The following is a 24,387-nucleotide window of genomic DNA, read 5'->3' as shown; positions in this document are numbered from 1 at the left end:
AGCAGAGTCCACCCCCTTGCAAGTTTTTCCTCAAACTAGTAAGGCTGACGCTGTAGACTGTAACATATGTAAAAGCTTAGGCAAAAGCGATCTAAGCCCAGCTTCAGCTGTTCCCTCTAGTGCCTGTCAGCCGACCAAAGTTCAGACATTGTGATCTTCCTACCCACCATGTGCGAGTTTCCCCTCATCCCTCTACCCAGAGCACCAGTGCACAACAGTACACCCACGCCAGGTGAGATAGGCGACACAGCTACTCCTCGTGAAAACATGGGTGGCTCTGAAAAGAGCCGTTAGGTGGTCCACTTAAAAGCACAGGCCTTAAGCCCGCTCCCCGCGGATACGGCGAGCCAGCTGGATGTCCTTGGGCATGATAGTGACGCGCTTGGCGTGGATAGCGCACAGGTTCGTGTCCTCGAACAGCCCCACCAGGTAGGCCTCGCTCGCCTCCTGCAGCGCCATCACGGCCGAGCTCTGGAAGCGCAGGTCCGTCTTGAAGTCCTGCGCGATCTCGCGCACCAGCCGCTGGAACGGCAGCTTGCGGATCAGCAGCTCGGTGGACTTCTGGTAGCGCCGGATCTCCCGCAGGGCCACGGTGCCCGGCCGGTAGCGGTGCGGCTTCTTCACGCCGCCCGTGGCGGGCGCGCTCTTGCGGGCCGCCTTGGTGGCCAGCTGCTTCCGCGGGGCCTTGCCGCCGGTCGACTTGCGGGCGGTCTGCTTTGTACGGGCCATGATGCCTTACTGGCTTTATTCAAGAAGTACTAGGCAGTCATATTTATAGACGTAGCCTCCTCTTGATTGGACCAGAACGGTTAAGAACTTTCAGACTTGTGATCTCATTGGCTAGATTTCAATCCTTTTTTTACTCGGGTAGATTATAATGCTAATCTCTTTCCCTTATTACTTCATCTTTCCGTACTTTTCTGTAATTTTATCGGTCACAGATTTTTTTTTTTTTTTAGGCCTTTCCTTTAAATTGATGTCACTTTTGTAAGAGCAGTTTTGAAAGTGTTTTTGCAAGCTTGGGATTCAGGTTCCTTCGAAATAAAAGCGTGCCTTCCCATGAGCTAGGTTTCAGTCTACATTTCTAGTTGAGTTACTGTAACTCCAATACCACAGCTAACATTTTGCGCCTCACCCTCTGCTAAGCGCGTTAGTTGCATTACAGTATGACTGGGACTCAACAAAACAATATGCAGTTGAAAGAACCAAACACTGAATTTACCTTTACCCAACTTCGGAACTACGCCGAAGCCCTGTGCTGATCACCACCGACTTGCAGTGTAGAGCCTTGAGCCTTCCCCCTTTCTTTAACCTTTTCACCTTGGAACGCGCCTCCCTCCCCTCAATGGCCAATTAGGTCCAAGAGACGAAACGCGTCTAAATCAGGGAATGTAAGACGAGAAACGTTATTTTCTCCTTTATAATGGTGAATAGTTTCTAAATAGTCAATTTGCTGGTCGGTCAGATTAAAAGCTAAAATAAAGTTTCAAAGTAAACAAATTACTTGTTGATTACGGAATTACCAGCATATTTTCTTCAATTAAGTAGTTTCATCTAAAAGTTTCACCTGAAAGTTTCATCTTTTTTATTCTCTATAGAGAAATCGAAGATCCTCTGCTTTTCAGTTGTTTCATATGCTTTGTAGCATTGCTTGGAAAACTGCATGTCATGAAACAAGTGATGTAAGGTTACCAATGCTTAAATTGGTGAATACTTAACATAAAAATTTTAATCGTATGTTTATTCTATTGAAAAAGCCTTGCATCCAAACCTTTAGTAACTCACACCTGTGAACAAAATCAAGCCCAAGAAGCTTAAAACTTACTTTATGGTGTCAATATGAATTACCATCTTCCTGCTAGGGGCAAGTGATTTTGAGGCGATTTCCTGAACACTAAATAACTTAGAAACTGTATCTACAAGAGTTCCCATCAGCAGCACAATCTGCTCTAGCGAGACCTAAGATGTCTTGCAAAAGTGTTAACTGATGTGAACAACTGTTACCCCTTCCTGTGGCCAGTTTGTGATAATGACTAACACAGAGAGAGCACTACTTGGTACTTAAAAATTCTTCTGCATACACTGCTTCATTTAATCCCAACTCTGTGGAGTAGATGTTACTTTCCTCATTTTACAGATAAGGAAACTGAGTCTCAGAGAAATTATGGCTTGTCCTGGACAAGTAACAAGGCCTGCATAATATTCTAAAGGAAAAGAATGGAATTATAGTGGATTTCCAGTTTCATCAGCCTTGGGGTACATTTTAAAGCAATGAAGAATTTTCCCATCATGCAATCAAATGACTCAATGTTTCTCAAACTTCTCCACTGAACTATTCCCATCAGAAGAGGAAACTACCAAGGGGGGAGGGCGGGGGGGGGGGGGGAGTCTTGGATGACAGCCCAAAGCAGCCTACACAAGTGTCAACATTTCTTTGCAGTGTTCTTTTTCAATCTATGTACTCTTGGCCCCGGTGTTCATTTAAATAAGAAAAAGATTCTCAAGCTGTTGTTAGGGAGGAAAAACTTTGCCCTACCCCTCAAGGTTTTTTGGCTGGTCTAAGAATTAAATTGACATGAGACCGATTAACAGGAGAAAACTATAGAAGAATATGAGGCCCCCCAGGCAGTTCAGGCTTATGTGCCATCGATAGCTAACAAAGGGGTTGAGGTCTGGGACTGCAAACAGAAGGAAGACAATTACAAGAAGATGAACATGAGTAAAAGTTTGGTAAACAAATGTTTGCTGGGCCAGATAGAAACAATGGAGCATAGAAAGGGATTTTAGCAACTAGGCTTTGCTAAATTCCTCCCTGTCTGTCACACCTCGTTCGTATTATACAGTAGTTCTCTATGGTGATAGTTCCCCTCCTAGAGCAGGTCCTCTATCTAAATTCTCTTATGCAGTTAGGAGGGAGGCAAAAAGAAAAACTTCTTGAGTCTTCTGCTTCTTAAAAATAATCGGCCTAAAATAATCCACATACCAAAGAAACATATTTGGAGGTAGCAAAATTTTGCTCCCCTACAATGTATATTCATATAGAATCCAATAGTCATGGGGTGTATTTTCTCTTTATAATACAGAGAATCAGAAAATTCCAAACCTCTTCCTCTGGCGTTTTCTCAGAATAGAACAATCTGTTATTTACAGATGCCAAAGGCAGACCACTCCAAGATGGGCCACTTTGGCATGAAGATTATTTCAAGTTAAAAAGTGATCAAAACCCAGCATTTTCAGGAAAAACTGTTTACCTGAAAAGAATTTCTTTAAAACAATTTTTTTTAATTAAAAAAATGCTTAGTTTTGAGAGGGAGAAGGGGAAGTGGCAGAGGGTGGGGGGGGGGGCAGGGCAGAGAGAGAGAAAGAGAGAGAACCCCAAGCAGGCTCTCCCTGACGTGGGGCTCAAACTCACAAACCCTGAGATCATGACCTGAGCTGAAGTCTGGAGGCTTAACTGCCTGAGCCACGCAGATGCCCCTGAGAATTTAGATGGAAGGCCTGCTTCAGGATGAGAGCTACCATCATAGATGGTCTGCGTGACTTCCCTGTACATACCAAATTAAATTTTATTTTCTCTGTTAATCTGTCTCATGTCAGAGTAGAAGGTAGGTCTGGGTAGAAGGACCTTGCAGGGGTGATTGCTGTGAGTGTTCTCAACACACTACTGTATCAGAAGTAAATTGACGAGCCAGAAGAACCCGGGCTTTGCTGCAGCTGTGGGGAAATGGGGATTCTTTTTCTCCTACTGATATCTCTGAAGTTTCTTTCACTAGAAATAATAAGAATCTGCAGTTTCCAGATTGAGCCCTGAAGTTTCATTATGTAGTACTGAGAGAGGGGAAATAGCATAAGAAGCCTGAAATTTGCCACAGGAAATAAACATGTAAAAGAAAAATGTAACGTTTTGTGTGTGCATGTGTTTGTTTTTAGTACAAAAGTAATGGACTAAATTAAAATACACGTTCCTGGGGCGTCTGGGTGGCTCAGTCAGTTAAGTGTCCAACTTCGGGCTCAGGTCATGATCTCACTGTTCCTGAGTTCCAGACTCGCATCGGGCTCTGTGCTCACAGCTCAGAGCCTGGAACCTGCTTCTGATTCTGTGTCTCCCTCTCTCTCTGCCCCTCCCCTGCTTGAGCTCTGTTTCTCTCTCAAAAATAAAGAAACATTTAAAAAAAAATTTTAACTACATGTTCTGGGAAGACAGTTTGTGTTTAGTCTTTGACTACAAGTACCCCCACGGGTTCAAATACCCCCAAGATGAGACTGAATCTTTGGTTTGTGGGTTGGGTAGGCCATGTGCCTGATTTCCTTTCATCTTTTTAACAATTTTTTATTTTATTTTATTTATTTAATTTGAAAGCAAGCACAAGTGGGGGAGGGGCAGAGAGAGAGGGGGACAGAGGATCCAAAGCAGGCTCTGTGTTGACAGGCTGACAGTGGAGAGCTCAAACCCACAAACCGCCAGATCACCACCTGAGCAGAAGTTAGACGCTCAACTGACTGAGCCACCCAGGCGCCCCTGATTTTTAGTTTTTAATTTTAAGTCCAGTGTACTTAACATACAATGTTATATTAGCTTCAGGTACACAATATAGTGATTCAACAATTCCATATATTACTCAGTGCTTATCAAGACAAATGTACTCAAGCCCTCTCACCTATCACCCACCCCTCACCCACCTCCTCTCTGGAAACCAACAGTATGTTCTGATTTCCAGGAAATAGGTAGGGGTCTGTTTTTGGTTTGTCTGTTTTTTTTCTCTTTGTACATCTTTTTTTAAAGTTTATTCTGAGAGAGAGTGAGTGGTGTGTGTGTGCTCGCGTGCGCATGAGAGCAGGCAAGGGGCAGAGAGAGAGAGGGAGAGGGAGAATCACAAGCAGGCCCCACACCAGCAGCGTGGAGCCTGGTTTGAGGCTCAAACCCATGAACAGTGAGATCATGACCTGAGCTGAAACCAAGAGTCGGCGCTTACCCGACTGAGCCACCCAGGTGCCCCTCTTTGTACGTTTGCTTGTTTTTTAAATTCCACATATGAGTGAAATGATTTTCTTTCATCTTAAGAGGTCAGTAGCCCTGGACCAAATTCAGAAGCCACGGGATTTTGAGCTTCTTTCCTTATCCCATTCTGAGATAAACTCATTCCTTCAACATCTTGCTCATTGGATAAAAACTCCCCCCACCCTTTTTTGGGGCGCCTGGGTGGCTCAGTCGGTTGAGCATCTGACTTTTTGGCTCAGGTCATGATCTCATTGTCCATGAGTTCAGCCCCTCGTCGGGCACTGTGCTGACAGCTTGGAGCCTGGAGCCTGGAGCCTGGAGCCTGCTTCCGATTCTGTGTCTCCCTCTCTCTCTGCCCCTCCCCGCTCATACTCTGTCTCTATCTCAAAAATATATAAACATTTTTTAAAAATTAAAAAAAATAATAAACATGAAAAAAAAATCACTTCCCCTTTTTACCTTAATACTACTGCTTATACTATACAGTGAAGGGTAGCATAGGGGAGGAAAAAGTTTTCCTTGTCCTCTTAGGGTCCCTGGCTGAGTCTGAAAGTCAAACCAACAAATACAGAATAACAGGAGAAGAGCACACAGTTTTATTTAACGTAGGTTTTATGTGACACAGGAAACTACATAAGGAAATGAAGACCCAAAGAAACAGACCTGAATATTTTTATGCTAGGTGTGATGAACTGTGGGCACTCATGTAGAAATACAGTAGGTTACAGAGTGTGAGATAAGTTTAATACACCAGGGGAAGCAGCAAGGCCTGTTTGTTAAGATTCTTCTGTATGTCCCTTTGTCTTTAGAGATAAAGATGCTCCTTTCTTCCTTATCTATCCCTCTAATCATATAGAGAAGACACAAGAGGCTTTTATGACCTGTTTTAGGGAAGAAGGCTTTGGGGAAGGGTCAGAGTGACCTTCCTGCTTATGTCCTTTTCTCAAAATTTCTCTGACTTAAAATATTCAATATTAATGTGCCATGTTTTGGGGCAGCATGTCCCGAACCCCATCAGCAACAGAATATGCCACCCCTAAATTATGTCACTTTGGCATGAGGATTATTTTGAGTTGAAGGCACTTGAAAAACAGCAGGTGCGAGAAGTCCTCTGACCTCCATTTCCTTCCTGAAAACAGGAGATTCCCCCCACCCCACCCCCCACCGCCCCCATGGACGAGGTCTTCCATACACCAGGAGGAAAACAACATTGTTTTCACCAAGGACAGGGAGTTGAAGCCAAGAGAAATCTGCACAAACAAACCTTGTTAAACTAACCCTGATCTTCCTCGTTCTTTTTCCTCCATGAACTGCCCTAGCCAAAGCGCTTTCACCTTGTGACATTTTCATGATTTACTACTCTCTGTCCAATTCAATATACAAGCAGTCAACTCTAACTGCTTCTTTGGATCTTCATTTCCTCATGAGAGCTCCCATGTCAAGTAAAACTTACAGTAAATATGTTTGTATGCTTTTCTCCTGTTAATCTGTCTTCCGTCAATCATCAGGCCCAGCCAAAAACTCTAAGAGGGAAGAGGTAAATTTTGCCTCCTCTACAGCAGATTTCAGTTTGAAGCGGTTCAGAAGATACCATTAGTTTCTGCCATATAGTTCCCAGTCACTGTCCCACAACTTACTATCTGTAGCCCAAGCCCCTCTGTCTGGTCATATTCCCAGATTTTATTGTTCCTTGTTTTTAGAAGCATGTATAACCTTCTGGGCCTCACAGCCTTTTTGGGTCTTCATTTTCCTTCTGAAGACTCCTGTGTACACATAAAAATATTAAAATCCGTATGCTTTTTTTTCCTTTTTGGTCAGTCTTACATGAGCTTAATTCCTAGTCCAGCCACAGACTCTAAGAGGGAGAAGGAAGTTTATACCATGTCTGGTTTTTCCAATGCAACACATCCCAATGGAATGCAGTAGATTCAAGGAATGTTCACAGTATTCTAAAGCTATACAGATGAAAAGTATTTTTATTCCATTAACCAGTCTCATGAGATTTAAGCTACATAGTGCAAGAATTTTAAAGGTTATATTTATTTATTTTCAACAGAAATGACTTGTTTTGTTTTTATTTAAAAAAAAACTTTTTTAATGTTTTATTTTATGTTTGAGAGAAAGACAGCACGAGCAAGGGAGGGGCAGAAAGAGGTAGATACAGAATCCGAAGCAGGCTCCAGGCTCTGAGATGTCAGCACAGAGCCTGATGTCGGGCTCAAACTCACGAACTATGCACGGGATCATGACCTGAGCCGAAGTCAGACGGTTAACCCACTGAGCCACCCAAGCGCCCCTGTTTTGTTTCTTTTTAATGTTCAGGCTGCAGATGTTAGCATGACGCTATCCTTGATTTATGGGGAAAATTAGAATTGAATGCTCACAACTCAACTAATATACAGCCTGTCTGTAAAAAAATAAAGAAAAAAGGCTATTTTAAAAATGTATCTTCTTTCTCAACATTCCTTTCATTTTTGTAACCAGCATCTATTGTGAATCCCAGGGTGTTGGTTTAGACAAGCGATGCCTGGTGAACCCATTCAATGAGCAGAGAACAAAGTGTATGGCTGGAGAAGAAGGAGAATGAATTCCCTCAGTCCCCATTAGAGTCACACCTTTGAGCTTTGAAGTTTAATCATTTTGAGATTTCTGAGTTTAAATGACTAAAGAACAACCAGGAGGATCTATATGCCTTGGGCCTAGAAGTCTGATAAAGATACAGTACCGGGATTCATTAGCATATAGAAGGTAGTTGGAGCCAGAAGAGAGAGAAAAAGGGGCATATATATAAGATTTCCTAAGATAGGGGTGCCTGGGTGGCTCAGTCATCTTGGCTCAGGTCATGATCTCCAGATTGATGAGATGGAATACCCCTTCCAGCTCTGCGCTGACAATGCTAAGCCCGTTTGGGATTCTCCCTCTCCCTCTCTCTGCCCGTGCACCGCGGGCGCTTGCGCACTCCCTCTCTCAAAATAAACTGAAAAAAATAAACACTTCTTAAGATAATAAACATCCTTTAGAAAAAAAAAAAAGACAGTTCTTTCTGATGCAGAAACCACATCTTCTGATAGATTCTCCAAAAGAAGGCCCTGGTAAAGTAACGAACATGCCGTCAGTAAAGGACCCCTGTCAATTTCATAGGGCAGTTTCTGGTAAGGACTTTCAAAAAGGAGATTTCCCCTTGAGAAAACCAATTCGGCCAACTTTGCTGGCTCCTCAAGAGGGACACAGTTGGGTCACTGATTTCTGGCTGAAAGCAAGGGTTGATTTCAGACGATCTGTGGAAACGGAGTCTTCTTTCTGTATATATTGCTTCTTTCGCCAGAGCTTTGAATGACAGTGCGTTGCACTCACTGACTTCCTTGAGAAGGCTTGCAAGTGTTCTAAGACCGATTCTCCTAGGATCTGACCTGGGTGAGGTGAAATTCCATGCCCCATATCAACAAAACAGACTAGACTCCGAAATTACGGCGATCTCCCTCTTCCCCCCTCCACATACAGTCCAGGAGCGGCTGCTCTTGACATCACCTTCCAGGTGCGCCAAATGATCGGAACTGCTTTTGTTGCTGTTTTATGTAACCATGCCTCACAAGCCTGTGACCCTCTAGTCGGGATTAGACCAGGCGCTGGCGCCGTCTTCTCCTTCCCGTCTCTGGACTCCATTTGGTCTTTCTCTGGTCTTCTCACGCCAGAAAGACCTTTCCCCTTAGCCTAAATTTTACGCCCTGGGGGAATCCACAAACGGAGGGAGAAGCGAAAACGGCTGCGGCATCCGGACGCCTCACGTTGGATGGATCTGTATTCTCCCAAGGACTATGGCCGGGAGATTTTTTTAAAAACTAAGAGTCCACTTGCCATTAGAGGGAGCCGTGCAGCGGGCAGAAGGACGGATAGGAAATTAGCAGAGAAGAAATGACGCAATGCGGAGGGGGCGGGGACAATTTAGGGCGGGCTTCCCGCCTCTCGCCTTCTGTTCTCAATCTGGTCCGGTGCTCTGTTATATTAGGGGGTAAAGCCGCCCTACTCTCCCTGAAAGTTGTGTCTCCAGCTTGATTCTCGCCATGTCTGGGAGAGGAAAGGGCGGCAAAGGCTTGGGCAAGGGGGGTGCCAAGCGCCACCGCAAAGTTTTGAGAGACAACATCCAAGGCATCACCAAGCCGGCAATTCGGCGCCTTGCCCGGCGTGGAGGAGTCAAGCGGATCTCCGGCCTCATCTACGAGGAGACCCGGGGCGTGCTGAAGGTTTTCCTGGAAAACGTCATTCGGGATGCAGTCACCTACACTGAGCACGCCAAGCGCAAGACGGTCACGGCTATGGACGTAGTGTATGCCCTGAAGCGCCAGGGACGCACCCTGTATGGTTTCGGAGGCTAAGCTGCAGCTTCATTTCTGCATCCATCCTGCCAACGGCCCTTTTTAGGGCCAACCATCTGGTCTTCGGAAGAGTTGGGCACTCGGGTAGAACTTTGGTAACTTTGTTTTTGGGAGTTGGGCTAGAGTCGGGTTTTGGGAAGTTCGTGAGAGGTAGGCATTCCTAAAGTGTTAACAGCCCTGAAAACCCAAGTCATGGGGCGCCTGGGTGGCTCAGTCGGTTGGGCGGCCGACTTCGGCTCAGATCATGATCTCGCGGTCTGTGAGTTCGAGCCCCGCATCGAGCCCTGTGCTGACAGCTCGGAGCCTGGACCCTGTTTCAAATTCTGTGTCTCTTTCTCTCTCTGCCCCTCCCCCGTTCATGCTCTGTCTCTCTCTGTCTCAAAAATGAATAAACGTTAAAAAAAATTTAAAAACCCAAGTCGTTCACTAAAAACTGCCTTTCGTGTGCTTGCTCCGTTTTTTGATTCATTTTAAAAGGTCTTGTACTCCAGATCTAAGCAATGTTTCTGTTTGCTTTTGGGTGCGCTGTATTGTGATCGGTGGGCTGGGCTGCGGAAGGTAAGAACTAGCTATCTAGCTCACATTTGCTTCGGAGAAGTGGGAGAGCGGGCAGCCCAATGGTTTGCAATCTAGAGGTGTCCGTTGGGCCCCCCGGTGGTGTTGAGTCTCAATTCTCTATTTTGGGTTTCACCTCCTACCTCTACAAGAGGGTGTGGGCTAGATGGCTGAAGGGCCCTCTTCGCAACGGACGATGTTTTGTAGTCTGAATTCTCACTTCAAAAGGTGCAAGAGCACTTAAAATCAAGAGAAATCCAGGTTATTAGAACAGATGAGATCACTACTGCAGTTTCTAAAAGCAAGTTTGGCGTATTATCTGCTGAGGGTACTTTTTTTTCAATGCTATATTCAAGGGACAGTTTGAGTCAAGGATGGGGGAAGACAACTGTTTCAGTGAAAACATTGCAAAAATACAGATGTCAGCTTCTACAAAAGCTGATCAAACCATAACATCATGGAAGCAAGTCTTCAAGAAACAGTTAATTCAGGTGTGTCTTTTTCTTGTTAGAAATGCAAAATCTTGGATCCACCCCAGATCTATTCAGTGAAAAATTCTAGGGGGTAAGATCTAGCAATTTGTGTTTTAACAAATCCTTCAGGTGAGTATGATACTCAGTTTGAGAACCATTGGTCTACATAACATAGTTTCTTTAAATGAAACTAAAGTATTTAAATCTGAGTAGATATGGCCCTAATTAAATTGTTTCCCAAAATGTTACATTTTGCTTTCTTTGAAGGGGAAAAGAAAAACACTAGGTGAATGAGCCTAGCAAATTTTCTGTAGTACAAAATATTACAGGAGGAAAAAAGTAAATCAGCTTATTTCTTCAAAGCATTTGAGGCAAACATAGAAGATATATGAACGAAAACTAGTCAGCTTGTTTTCCTAAATATTATTGGTTTGCGTTTTTAACACTGAATTTTGTAACCAATGGATGTTTTTTTCTTAAGTTTCTCTAAGGTATCCTTTACCTGTTAACTACGCACCTTCTTTACAGTGATTTTAATAGTGATCCTTGTTCCCATTTTATCTTTCACTAAATACATAAGTAGAGCATGTGTGGTAAACATAGATATAGGAACGAGTAGAAGGACCTAATACACACCATGTTGAATATTCATGAGGTACATGAGGTACCCAGTATTCAAACCTTAAATCAGCCATCTGTTGGTAATACCTGATATGGCCCAATGTGTCCTCTGCATGCATACACACAGAGAAATCCATAGCTATTCTGCAGGTTATTGGTGAATCACAACTATGGCCAGGCATACTTGCCCCTTATCTCACTGATCTTGGGAGCATAAATTAGCTTCAGGCACCTTCCATCCGGTAAGCCTCCTTGCCCGTCCTCAGCTGTCAACCTTTTAAGTGTAGCCCCAGTACAGAAGGCTGGTGCTGCAGACAGAGGCACGACAGAAGATTGTGTAAGTCCCGGGTTGGACGCCAAGTGGTGTTTCCGCCATCACTGCACCCTCTTCTAAGCGTGTTAACCTCCTACATCACTTTCCCCCTCGTTTTATCTGTTAGTTTCAATTGTCTGTGTGGTTTGATATATTTGTCTTCATTTGGCCTATGAGGCTTTCTGTTCAGTGACCTCTGGGATTGCTTGTCTGGTAGTAGAGTAGGAAGCCATGATTATGGCAAAGCAATTTCTTACCACAACTATATTACGGAAAAGGGCTGATTGGAGGCAGATTGGAAACAAGGGGGGTGGGAGGAGACACAACCGTGGGGTTGGGACCATCCAGGTACCCTCCAGGGCAGGTGGTAACCTGACTCTAGCGAGCATATCCATCCAGTTCCTGCAACAAGGCAGCCTTTACAGTGAGACAGTATCCTGGCTGAGTAATGGCAGCCACTGAGCTCATCTGTCTCCACGCTCTTCCCCAACTTCTTGGCCGTAGTTTGGGTTTTGGTATAGGTTTGCCTGCAGGGAGCTAAGGAATGAATCATGTTTCTTGTTGGAGATTAAGAGCATGATTTCCAGAGCCAGACAATTCAGGGTAGGATCTGAACTTCACCATTTACTAACAGTGAAACCGTGGGAAATCCCTTAATCTCTGAAGCTCATTTTCTTTCTCGGTAGCATTTAAGAGGAAAAGAACACCTACTGTGTGAGGGTTTTATGTGGATAACATGTATTCATATTTATAAAGCAGCACTTTGACTCAATAAATGCTACTACCTATTAATAATTATTATTAGGGTTTATGCATTTGTCCCTTGAGAGTCTTGTCAGTGGGATCTAGGTCCTCAGAGCCCACCTACCCAGGCTAACAAGAAAATGAAATTTCTGAGCCTACAGAGCCAAGGACCCACCTGGAATGGGGTGAGAAAGGGCCGAGGAGGACATCCTGTTGACATCCTTCATTTTCCACTGCTTCACAATGCAATAAGACCAAATATAGTAATAACGTCTCAAACATTAGACACAAAAACAAAGTAGCAAAGAAAGAGCAGAAAGGAAAAAGATTCTCAACGAAAGAAACAGAAACCCAAAATCAAAACCTGGCCGAGGAAAACTTACTCATAAGTTCACAGTTTAGCCCTGGTGGGCTGGAGAGGACCTGCTACTTTAAGAAAGAAAGTTTGCAAGATCAGGAAGCATCTAACTTTGTTCTCATCCTGATGTTTGAGAAGGACTATGAGAGTCAGACCCAAATAACAACCTGGCCAAATTTAAGTTTGCTGATGTCCGAAGCCGGCTGTACCAAAACTTTTGGAAGACAATTTAGCAATAGCCATCAAAATTACTGAAAAATGTACCCCCAAGTTATATGCACAAGGATAATAAATTGCAGTTGTGTTTCTGGTGGTAAAAATCTGGAAAACACCTAAATATCCATTAACATGAGTCCGAGTAAATAAATTAAAAAGCATCCATTAAATGGGGGCACCTGGGTGGCTCAGTCGGTTAAGTGACTCTTGATTTCCACTCAGGTCATGATCTCACGGTTTATGGGATCGAGCCCCTCATCAGTGCGGAGCCTACTTGGGATACTCTCTCTCGCTCACTTTCTGCCCCTCTCCCCTGCTGGTGCTCTCTCTAAAAAAAAAAAAAATACACTTAAAGAAACATCCATTAAATGAAAAACTGTGCATCCTTTAATAAAAATGAGGCAGATTGATACAGGAGTATATATATATATATATATATAATATAGAAAGAAAGAGAGAGATTAATTGGGACAAAGACCAAATATATATTTTTTATTATACATCACAATACCACAACTAAGCATACCCTAAAGAGCTGACTCTTGGAGAACCTTGAGACCAGGCAGAGATTAGACCCAATGGAATAAAGCTTGCAGATCTGTGTTGATTCTGAGCAGTTGAGGGTGAACTCTTGGGTGTAAGCTGGATTGCAGGGAGCAGAGAATGAGAAACTGAAACCAGTTAGGAGGCTGTTGTAAGCTATGGAGACACTGGCCAAGAATGGTGGCAGCAGGACTGGGGAAGATCGGAAAAAGAGATGGTGAGAACAAGAGGCACAGAAGCCCCTGGTTCCCTTAAATTTGACGTGGGCATTTGGGTTAAATTGAGATACTTCTGTTTGATTTGAATTAAAAAACCTTTTTTTTTTCATGTTTGTTTATTTTCGAAGTTAAGAAAGACAGAGTGTGAGTGGGGGAGGAGCAGAGAGTGGGAGACACACAATTCGAAACAGGCTCCAGGCTCCGAGCTGTCCACACAGAGCCCGACGCAGGACTCGAACTCATGAGTCTTGAGATCATGACCTGAGATGAAGTCAGATGCTTAACCGACTGAGCCACCCAGGCGCCCCTGATTTGAATTTTTAAATAAAAGAATGCATAATAGTTCCCATCTATTGAATACCTACTATGTACCATTTCAAATCTTCAGAACAACCCCACAAAGTCAATAATACCTTTATTTTTCAAAGCAAGAAACTGATGTTTAAGCTGCTTGAATAACTTGGCATTCTCTGATACATCCTGGTGCTCCTGAATCTTACTAAAATATTTGTTTAAAATTTTCAAATCGCAAATAATAGGATCTTTGAATACATTTGCCATATTCATTTAATGAAACCATTCCATGTGGATGATGGAAAGGACCTCATCTGGTCTAATTTTCTCATTATATTTTTCCTCTGGTTTCGAGACAAAACTTTATGCCAGCTTCCATTTCCTACCAGATCCCTCATTGGTATAGATGTTCCTAAGAGGCCTGTCCTTCGGGCCATCTCTTTGGAAGCTCTTCCCAGGAACTCCCAAGTGTTTCTCTAGCTCCTAAGGGCAGATGAGAGAATCCAGCTGGGTCTCTAGACCTACCTCCAGATCTACATTCCCAGCTGCCTGAAGGACACAGCCACTTGCCACTGCCTGGTGACAGCTCTGACCCAGCTTGGCTTGACGTGAACCCCTCAGCAGCACCCCCACCCCCACCCCTGCCCCCGGCTGCCTGTTCCTGTGAAGATGGCAGGGTCCTCCAATAGTCACTCAGGCAGGATGGTCTCGAGATATCTTTGATTACTTTTTGCCACAACAACCTCCTTCTGTCCGTTCCCCCATCCAGGCCCAGGCAATCTTCTACATTCAAAAATATCAAAACTTTCCCTCCCTTGTTCTCTTTTATCCTCATTTCCTGAACATCCCTTCACTCCACAGAGAAAACTACTGTTTAAAGTTTCTTTTTGTTTCTATGTATGACTGAAAAATATATTAATGTATTTTTTTAAGTTTATTTATTAACTTGGGAGGTGGGAGGGGCAGAGAAAGAGGGAGAGAGAATTCCAAGTAGGCATCTGCATTGTCAACGCAGAGCTCGAATTCACAAATCATGAGATCCTGACCTGAGAGGAAATCAAGAGTCAGCTGCTTAACCAATGGAGCCACCCAGGTGCCCCTAATGTATTTTTAATTTACATAAATAGTATTGTTTTAAGTCAAATTCCATTTATTTTTATTATTTTTTTAATATTTTATTTATTTTTGAAAGACACAGCATGCACGGGGGAGGGGCAGAGAGAGAGGGAGACACAGAATCCAAAGTAGGCTCCAGGCTCTGAGCTGTCAGCACAGAGCCCAACACAGGGCTTGAACCACTGAACCATGAGATAATGACCTGAGCCAAAGTCGGACGCTTAACCGACTGAGCCACTCAGGCACCCCATAAATCAAATTCCATGTATTATCTTATTTCCCTTAGAACTATGTTTTTAAGACCTGTCCCTTTTCCTTTTTTAATTAGAGAAAGAGAGAGTGTGTGAGCAGGGGAGAGGAGCAGAGGGACAGAGAGAATCTAAAGCAGACTCCACACTGAGTGTGGAGCCCGATGCAAGACTCTGTCTCACAATGGAGGGATCATGATCTGAGCCAAAATCAAGAGTTGGACACTCAACCAACTGAGCCCCAAAGATCTGTCCTTCTTATGTGTCCTTCCTATGTGTTTCCTCCTGCTGCAGTCCTCCATGGAGCAAATCCACCACACTTTCTCCATCCACTCTCCCAGTACTAATGCCCATATTGTTTCTAACGTCCCATCATCCTTGTCATGTGCCCTCATAGACCTGTGTGAGATTTTTCAAATAAATATCCAGAAACAGAATTGTTGGTTTCTAGCATGTGTGTCCTTAATTGGCCTAAGAAACACCAGGCTGCTTTTCAGAATGGCTGCCCTCATCTGTCCGTACCCCACTGGCAGGGCACCGACCATCTAGGCCCTCCATCCTTGCTAAGCCTTGGCGTTATCCAACTTTCCAATATTTCCCAGAGTATCCAGAGTAGAGTGACATCTTCTATTGCTTTAATTTGCTTTTCTCTTATCACTAATATTTCTGAGCATCTCTACATATGTATGTTAAATATTTTGCTTCCTCTTTTGTAAGCCTTTCTCCTACACTGTTTACAGAATAAAATCTGCACCTCCCCCCCACTTTGGCACGCTGACTCCCCAAAAAGACTCCCATTAAGCTGGCCTCAAAGTCCCCACCACTGAAAAGTCATTTCCCATTCCTGGCCTTGGCCCCACCCCGTGGACCAGCCACCACGCACAGTTCTCCCTATTTCTGCTTCCCCTGCCTGGGTTAGACTCCCTACCTCAGCCTGAGTTCTCCTACAGGAAGCCTTCCCTGATACCCGCGGTTAGAAGTGACCTTTCCTTCTGAACTTCCGGAGAACTCCTCTGCACCTTTTCTGCCACCTACCAGAGCATGCCTTCCATTCTAGTGCATGTACTCTTATGCGGTCTGAAGAACGGATTCCCATTTCTGTAAGCGCATACACATGCTTCCAGGTCTGAGAGGTGCTGGGACTCCTGCTCAACAAAAGAACAATTTTTTCATCTGAGTGGGGATTTTACTTTGTTCTTCGTAATTTTCTCTATCGCAAGTGGTTTTCAGTTGCAGGTTATAACCCATTAGCAGGTGGTAAAGTCAATTTAGAAAATGGGAACCAGTGGGGCACCTGGGTGGCTCAGTCGGTTAAGTGTCTGACTTCAGCTCCAGTCATGATCTCATGGTTTGTGAGTTTGAACCCCACATTGGGCTCTGTGCTGACAGCCCAGAGCCTGGAACTTGCTTTAGATTCTGTGTCTCCCTCTCTCTCTGCCCCTTCCCTGCTCACACTCCGTCTCTCTCTGTCTCTCGACAATAAATAAATGTTAAAAAAAAAAAAATTAAAAAAGAAAATGGGAGCCAATATCTTTTATTAATGAAGCAAAATAAGATTGAAAATATCAGGGTGCATCCCGTGGTGGGGGGAAATCCTTTTGTACAACTGGTTTTGATTTTTAGATGAGTGTGAATATGCAGTAGGTAGTATTGTAAAATTGTATCTTACTGTGGCTTGCAGTCAGCAGAAATCAGAGCTACTGATACAGTGATATTGTATCTCTCTGTATGTAATTATCGCAAGTATTGCTTTTTTCTTCTGAAGAACTGGATCTACTACAAAAAGAAAAGCAAAATACAAGACTCAGTTTCAAGGCTATTTTCTGGCTGGGTGACCCACATTCCCAGGTGTGTTTCCTTCACCAGGTTATGTTTCATCAACTATTCAACAGGAATTTAAAAAAAAAAAAAAATCCCTTCCTGCCTCCCAGGGTTATTGTGAAATGGAATGAGAGGAGAGGTGAGTGAAACATGAGCTATCAGCCATCTAGGAACCTGGATATTATTACTGCCTGGGCCACACAGTCTAGAAGCTTGTCACGTATTTAAAATTATTCATCAATTTTATGTTTTATGACATGGTTGTAACTTGGACTTACATCAATTCACATTAATGTCACTAATATTTACATTGTCAATGTTAATGATATCATTAATACTGATTAATGACCACATGTAAGGCTCTGTCCCAAGCATTTTGTATGAACTGTACGGTCTCTTTTCATCCTTGTAACATTCCTGAAGTGGGTACAATTATGATCCTGCTTTACACATGAGGAAATGGAGATCCCAGTCTTTTCTCTCTGGAGACTTTCCCTGGTTAGGGGTAGGAGTCCTGGTCCTACCACAAAGGCCTCAGGCCTCTGCCCCAGTTGGTAGCAGCAAGGACCTTGGACTTCATTTTCTATCCCTTCTCTGCCATCCTTCCTCCTCTGCCCACTTCTGCTATGTACACTTTACTCTCTCTGCACTGATCACCCCCATTCTCCTATCACATCTCAAACAAATCCTATCAGCAGGGCTGAATCTGATGTCTTGGGGAAATAAAGACAGACATTCTGCTCCAGATCATCTGCTCTGAGGAACAGATTATGGGAGTATCTCAGTGAACTCTTCTCAGTTACTATCATAGGAGCAGTTTTTCCAGACACCCTGCCCGTGGGCAGTTTCCTGCTCCCATTTTCCAGGACACCCCCCGCAAGGACCCTGGAGGTTCTTTGCGGAGGTCCAGTTCAGACCTGCTCTTGATCTGTGACTGCAAGGACCTTAATAGCTAGAGCCTCTTGTTCCCGATTCTCTCATATAAGGCAAGAGTCAAAGGGCAGATGAAGCAGGCCCCTCGCCAAGCGTTGCCTGACCACGTGTGGCACGCCAGGCACTGCGTGGGTGCTAATGCCACAGGGACCAAAGAGAGAGACAACAAGATGATCTTCCCCCTGAGGAATGCTGCTGGCCTCATGTTGAGGGTACAGTATAGGAAGTGGTGTAAGGAAGGGGTGTAAGAGGGAGAGGCAAAGACGAGGGCCCAAAGAGGTGAGGACGAAGAAGAGAAGGGGGAGGGGAGGCTACATAAGGCTGGGTCTTGAAGAACGAGTGGGGGTTCTTTGGGGCTACAAAAAGGGGGAGGACAGAAAAATTCTAGACAGAAGAAATGGAATGTGTGAAGACATCGTATACTTGGGGACTGCAGATGTTCTATGGGGCTAGAACCCACTTGTTTGGCTGGCGGAGCACCAGAAAGCCAGGGAGATTCTGAGAAACACCACCAACTAGAGGTCTATTACTTCTTCCTGGGATCTTTGCCATTTAATCACGGTTAACAGCGTAGCTACAATTAACTGAATGTTTGTTCTGGACCAGACACGGTGCTGGGTCCTTTATAGGAAATGTCACTTTTAATATTTCCCAAAACACTATTAGCAAGATGCTATTGTCGCTTTTACAAATGGGACATGTGGGGCCTATGGAGATTTACTTGCTAAAGTCACATACCTGTTACAGGGGCAAGCCCATCAAATTGGGGTTTGTCTAACTGCAGAGTCCCTACTAGTTATTAACCTCCATTGCTCTGAACTACTATGCAGAAGAAGGTGGATTTTAACCTGAAGGGAACAGGAAGGAGGTGGAAAAAATTAAAGCATGAGAGTGACAGGCTCAAAAAAAAGACATGAGAGAGACAGCTCTCACACAGACAGGAAGCCTAGTGGCAGGGCAGAGTCTAGCCTGGACACTTAATCTTCCAGATCAGGGTGGGTGGGGGCCTCAGTTAACGAACGGACCATGGATGGATACAGAAAGAGTGATGGAACTGAAAGTCAGAAAGTAGATGTCATAACATTTGGTGACTCATGAAATTTGGACAGAGGGGAAGAAGAAGGAACTTCTGCCCTAAACAGACTGGGGGATGAAGGTATCTTTCAGTAAGATGGGGAACATGGAAGGAGAAAAATAGCTTTGGGAAGCAAGATGATGCTCTTTTGGAAATATGCTGAGTTAGAAGCACCTATCCAGAAGGACCTGGCCACCAGGCAGTTAGAAATGTTGGTGTGGAGCTCAGGATGGTGGGCTCAGCAGGAGATACCAACTCGGGAGCACTTGAGGGAGGCAGAGATATGGCAGGCAGGGAATCCATGATCTCACTTGAGTTGCAGGGGAAAACAAAGCCAAGGCCAGGAATATTGATGGGCCTGGCAGAGATAGAGGAGGACATGAGGTGGAGGTGCGGACGTGGAGAAGGATAAGGAGGACCAGGAGAGGGCGTGAACCCAGAGGCCAACTCCTCTTCCAAGGAAGCAAAGGGTAATGTCAACAGGGCCATACCTCATCGTTTACCTCTACCCATACACACATACCCGTCCCCCACTACCCTAAGGCAGATTTAAATCTGAACAGACACTGTTTTTCACTTCTTAAAAATCCCAGGTTCGGGGTAGACATTTCCTGCAACCGAGCTATCCACACAGAAGGTAATTATTACAGGAAGAGCATTTATTTACCTTGTCCTTAACTATCGTTTAACTCTCATCTGAGGGTAGAAAACGATTTAAGTACAGAAAATATTAAATGTGAAAACTTACATTTTAAATTGTTCTCTTCGGGGCACCTGGGTGGCTCAGTCTGTTAAGCGTCGGACTTTGGCTCAGGTCATAATCTCGCAATTCATGAGTTCGAGCCCCGCATCAGGCTCTGTGCTGACAGCTCAGAGCCTGGAGCCTACTTCACATTCTGTCTCCCACTCCTCTCTCCCCCTGCCCCGCTTGCAATCTCTCTCTCTCATATAAATAAACGTTTAAAAAAACTTAAAAAAAATAAAAATAAATTGTTCTCTTCTATTGATGTCCCCAGGTTGCGCTGTTCTCCTAACAAACAAAAAGATTGGAAAGATTGCTGGGAGGGTAGGCTTTTACAGTCACAGGAACATGGATTTTATTCTATTCCTGACTGGGTATAAACAATGCCACTAAAGTTCCCTTTGGGGTTCAGACAGGGAGACTTGTTGAGGCTAGAGTTGCTTTGGCTGCTAAAGTAAAGCAGTGTGATATTGAGGCTAACACAGGACAGAAAGGACTGACATCTGTAAGCAACATCACAGGTTCCAGGGTCTGTGCAGCCACTCCTGGGCCTGAGATGCTGCCCAAGCCACCCGAGAGCCTCAGATTGTACCCCAGAAAGCCCTTTCAGTATGTCAGGCTGTCAGTCGGTCAGGCTGAGTGGAGCATTCTTTGACTGTCAAGACCCAGACCTGCTGTTGTGTAGAAGCGCTGAAAGGCAGATTAGTGATGCAGATGAGGTCCATCCTCTGAGGGGCTCACCTTTGACAGGAAACCAGTTAAGACCACCCAGGGAAGGCCACCACTGCCCCGCACCAGTGAGGGGCCAGGTCCTAACTCCCCCGTGCTCTTCCTCCTCTGCTTTCCTATTTTCCTTCCACACCCTGCAATCGTGGATTTGGGGAGCGAGCGCTCCACTTGTTGTGGTGGGAGGAGCACACGTGGGTAGAAACGCGAGGAGAGGGGTGAAGGCAGATCATAGCCATTCCCACTAAGCCAGGAATCCCTGAACTCTGCCTTAGCCACGGCAGATGCCCGCAGGCTGTTCTCAAATCTCAGGGCCACGGGCAGGTCTTGGGCATCTTTGGTATTTTAGGTTGGTTGAAGCTGATGTAGTATCAGTTTGAGGCATGGGATCCTGAGGAGGAAGGGCTCCGGCATGGAAATCAGGGGTCTGCTGAGCCACTAAGGGCTCTGCCACTCTGGAACGTAATTCTCCCTTTGAAGACTTCAGGCTGCACTTTTGGAAACAAATTTCAACGGACAAGAGATGCGGGCTGCAAAGGGGTCATCCCTGCAGAGCTCCAAGTCACTGCTACTTCTGCTTATAACTAAGTCACAGGGGATCCCATCACGTACTGTTGGTCTGAGCAGGGAATGAGGCCCCGGGCAGAGACCATGGGGCCTGTACTGATTTCCTAGGGCTGCCCTCACAAGATACCAGACTGCGTGGCTTAAACAACAGAAATTTACCGACTCCCAGCTCTAGAGGCTAGAAGTCCAAGATCAAGGGGCACCTGGGTGGCTCAGTTGGTTAAGTGCCAGACTTTGGCTCGGGTCATAATCTCACCGTTTGTGGGTTGGAGACCCGCGTTGGACTCTGCGCTGTATGGAGCCTGCTAGGGATTCTCTCTCTCTGTACCCCCGCCCCTGGTGCTCTCTCTCTCTCTCAAAATAAATAAATAAAAACTTACAAAAAAACCTCTTTTTGTGTTAAGAAGTCCAAGATCAAGATGTCATCAGATTTGGTTTCCTCTGAGGCCTCTCCTTAGCCTGCAGGTGGCTGCCTTCTCACTGTGTCCTCTTATGGTCGTCCCTCTGTGCTGACTGTGTCCTGATCTCCTCTTATAAAAAAGACACTACTCATATAGGATGAGAGCACATCCTAATGACATTTTAACTTAAATGCCTCTTCAAAGGCCCTATCTCCAAATACAGTCACCTTCTGAGGTACTAGGAGTTAGAGCTTCAACACAGGAATTGCTGGGGGGGGGGGGGGGGGGGCAGGAAAGACACAATTCAGCCGGTCACAGGGCCTATTCTGAAAATCTCTGAGTCTGGGGCTGAAAACTGGGGACCCTCTGGCAGGAGCAGAAAAAGTTTTCTTCCTTCCTTCCTCTCTCTCTTTCTTTCCTCCCCACACTCCTTGCAAAGGGCAAAAGTTTTCAAAAGTTATCTCTGCCTGTTTCTGCTCCCCTCCGTGAATTTTCACCAATCTCTGTGTGAACGAAACCACCAACTCTGGTCTCTTCCGGGTGTACATAAACGACGATCAAGGATAAGAGGTGTCAATCTGAGACGCACACAGCCGCTGGTGTTTGAGTTCTTGCTCGTGTAATGCCAGCTTCCCGAGGTCCTGCCCCACTCTTCTAGGTAAACAGACTCATTTCTAAGACCCCGAGAGGCGTGAAGACTTCCATTTCATCTGGTGTAATAAGAGTGGCCCCTCGGAGAGAAACTCAAGCCTCCGCCCGCACAGATGCTGGGGCAGACAGACGTGGGCAAGGAGGGGAAGGGAGCAGGGCGTGCTCTGCCTTCCCTTGGTTCCAGCCGCCCGAGAGCTTGAACTACTGAGCGCCCCCGCGCTGGATAACTCAAGTACCTGCACAAAACTCCTCAAATGTCTCTGCATGTGGGGTTGTCCTCCTGGAAGAATCGCGAGTCTCCTGCTGTGGACGTGAGCAGGGAAGGATACCGACCAGGCGGAGCTCCCGGGGAGTGGTGTCGTGTTGAGGAGGCCTTTGAATCCCGGTCCATCTTCCCACCGCGGCTGTTTTAGAGAAACCCATAGGACTGTCAGAGCTGAATGCTGGGCCACACAAGCCAGACCCTCTTTGTCCTGTGTGTTCCTGCCCGGAGCTGCCCAATCCTACCTTCTTCCTTAAGGTTCCTTGGCATTCGAAACAAAGGGCGGGGCGGGGCGGGGCGGGGGGAGAAAGGCGGGGGGAGAAAGTGCAGAGCGCGAGACCTCTGGCAACGTCGCTGCGGCGAGCAAGGGAGTTTTGACAAAGTGGGTGAAGGGGATGAATGGCACCCGCTAAGTGTCCCGCTGCCCGGGGCAACCTGGGCGTTACCGACACCCGACGTGCAGGCAGGGTTTGGGAATCCCGACGACGACCTAGCAGAAACCTGGCGGTACCAAGGTGGCGGATTTGCCCCCTCCCACCAGCCGGAGCGCCGCGCCTCTGGGGGCCACTTCCGGCGGGGGTGTGGAGGCCGCGGGAGCACGGCTCCCGCTGGGGAAGAAGCCGGGCCAGCCGAGTCCGGACCGCTCCCTAGGGACTCTTCGTCGTCTCGGCCCGTCCTGGAGCCCAAGGCCCCTCGTCTCCTGTCCCGACAGCTTACAACCCGGGGCCACCGTGGGGCACGTAAGGACACCCCAGGAAGAGAGCACGCATGCCCGCCCCACAGAAGCCGAAGTGGGGGTCCTGGCCGCACCCGAAAAAGGGAGCCAACAAACGGGACGGGACGCCCCTGGACTCGGCGCGTGGCCCCGCGAGCTACCTGCCGGGAGACCCTCCGCTTTACCCGGTTCTGGTGCCTCATCCGCGCGGTGCGGGGGCGGGGGCGGGGGGGGGGGGGACGGGTCTGCTTTGCACAGGGGAGGTGGCAGAGTATGAGAGCGTCGGCCGGAAGAGAGCGAAGACGAGTGGCACAGCTTCTTTCAGGTGCCGTCGTGGGTGGCTCTGAAAAGAGCCTTTGGATGGGATGGAACCTCGAGCCGAGCGCGCACTTTAAGCCCGCTCCCCGCGGATGCGGCGAGCCAGCTGGATGTCCTTGGGCATGATAGTGACGCGCTTGGCGTGGATAGCGCACAGGTTCGTGTCCTCGAACAGCCCCACCAGGTAGGCCTCGCTCGCCTCCTGCAGCGCCATCACGGCCGAGCTCTGGAAGCGCAGGTCCGTCTTGAAGTCCTGCGCGATCTCGCGCACCAGCCGCTGGAACGGCAGCTTGCGGATCAGCAGCTCGGTGGACTTCTGGTAGCGCCGGATCTCCCGCAGGGCCACGGTGCCCGGCCGGTAGCGGTGCGGCTTCTTCACGCCGCCCGTGGCGGGCGCGCTCTTGCGGGCCGCCTTGGTGGCCAGCTGCTTCCGCGGGGCCTTGCCGCCGGTCGACTTGCGGGCGGTCTGCTTTGTACGGGCCATAGCGAACCAAAACACCAACTCACCAGCGCAGCGGCAGCGAGAGTAACGGGGCCTCGGCCCGCCGCCGCACTCTTTATAGGCACCGTCTTCTTCCGATCGGGCGGGGCGACAATTGAAAGTCCCGCGCTGGCTGTCCATTGGCTGTGACGTCACCCGTCCCGGCATCACTCATTGGCCTGGGCACAATCCTCCCTACCCCGCCCACTCGCCTCGCTTTCTACTTTCCAGTTCGCCAAGTCTTTCTCCTACCTTGTTTTTCCTTTCTTTTCGGCGGGCGGGGAGGGAGGAGGGGGGGGGGGCTCATTTTTGAGCTCAACTCTGTTCGAATCTTCCTCCCTGACCCTTTTACCCCTTTGCCGCGCAGTACCCTCTTCCTTCCCTCGCGGGCTCCCCAACTCCACCTCACTTTTCCGTTTGCTCCCCGCCCCCCAAAGCGCCTTGTCCCCTTCTAAGAGCCCCCTCGTTGGTGTGATGGATCTTCTTTTCCCGCCTTGTCGGTACTTTTCGGATGGGAAAGTTGTCCGTCTCACCCCATCCCCTCGCCTCCCGAGCGCAAGATCCCGCCTGCGGGGACCTGTCCCTCCGCTGCGAAGGCGGCCCCCTCACTTTTACTTGAGACAG

General features: G+C 46.7%; 2 protein-coding genes across 2 annotated transcripts; one reads left to right on the top strand and one right to left on the bottom strand.

Moving 5' to 3' along the window:
- Positions 1–318: 318 nt before the first annotated feature.
- Positions 319–24,188, bottom strand: LOC125159446 (histone H3.v1-like). Its single transcript, XM_047847788.1, has 3 exons — positions 23,362–24,188; positions 22,788–22,857; positions 319–734 (listed from the first exon to the last, which is right to left on the bottom strand). Exons 1-3 carry the CDS (start codon positions 23,929–23,931, stop codon positions 319–321), a joined length of 1,056 nt encoding a protein of 351 aa, XP_047703744.1. The 5' UTR covers positions 23,932–24,188.
- LOC125159540 (histone H4) lies at positions 9,013–9,709 on the top strand. Its single transcript, XM_047848029.1, has one exon. It carries the CDS (start codon positions 9,061–9,063, stop codon positions 9,370–9,372), a length of 312 nt encoding a protein of 103 aa, XP_047703985.1. The 5' UTR covers positions 9,013–9,060; the 3' UTR covers positions 9,373–9,709.
- Positions 24,189–24,387: the final 199 nt, after the last annotated feature.

Source organism: Prionailurus viverrinus, unplaced genomic scaffold, assembly GCF_022837055.1.
Source record: "Prionailurus viverrinus isolate Anna unplaced genomic scaffold, UM_Priviv_1.0 scaffold_50, whole genome shotgun sequence".
NCBI lineage: Eukaryota > Metazoa > Chordata > Mammalia > Carnivora > Felidae > Prionailurus > Prionailurus viverrinus.
The sequence above is the reverse complement of the archived record's forward strand: the minus strand, read 5'-3'. Positions and strand labels throughout refer to the sequence as shown.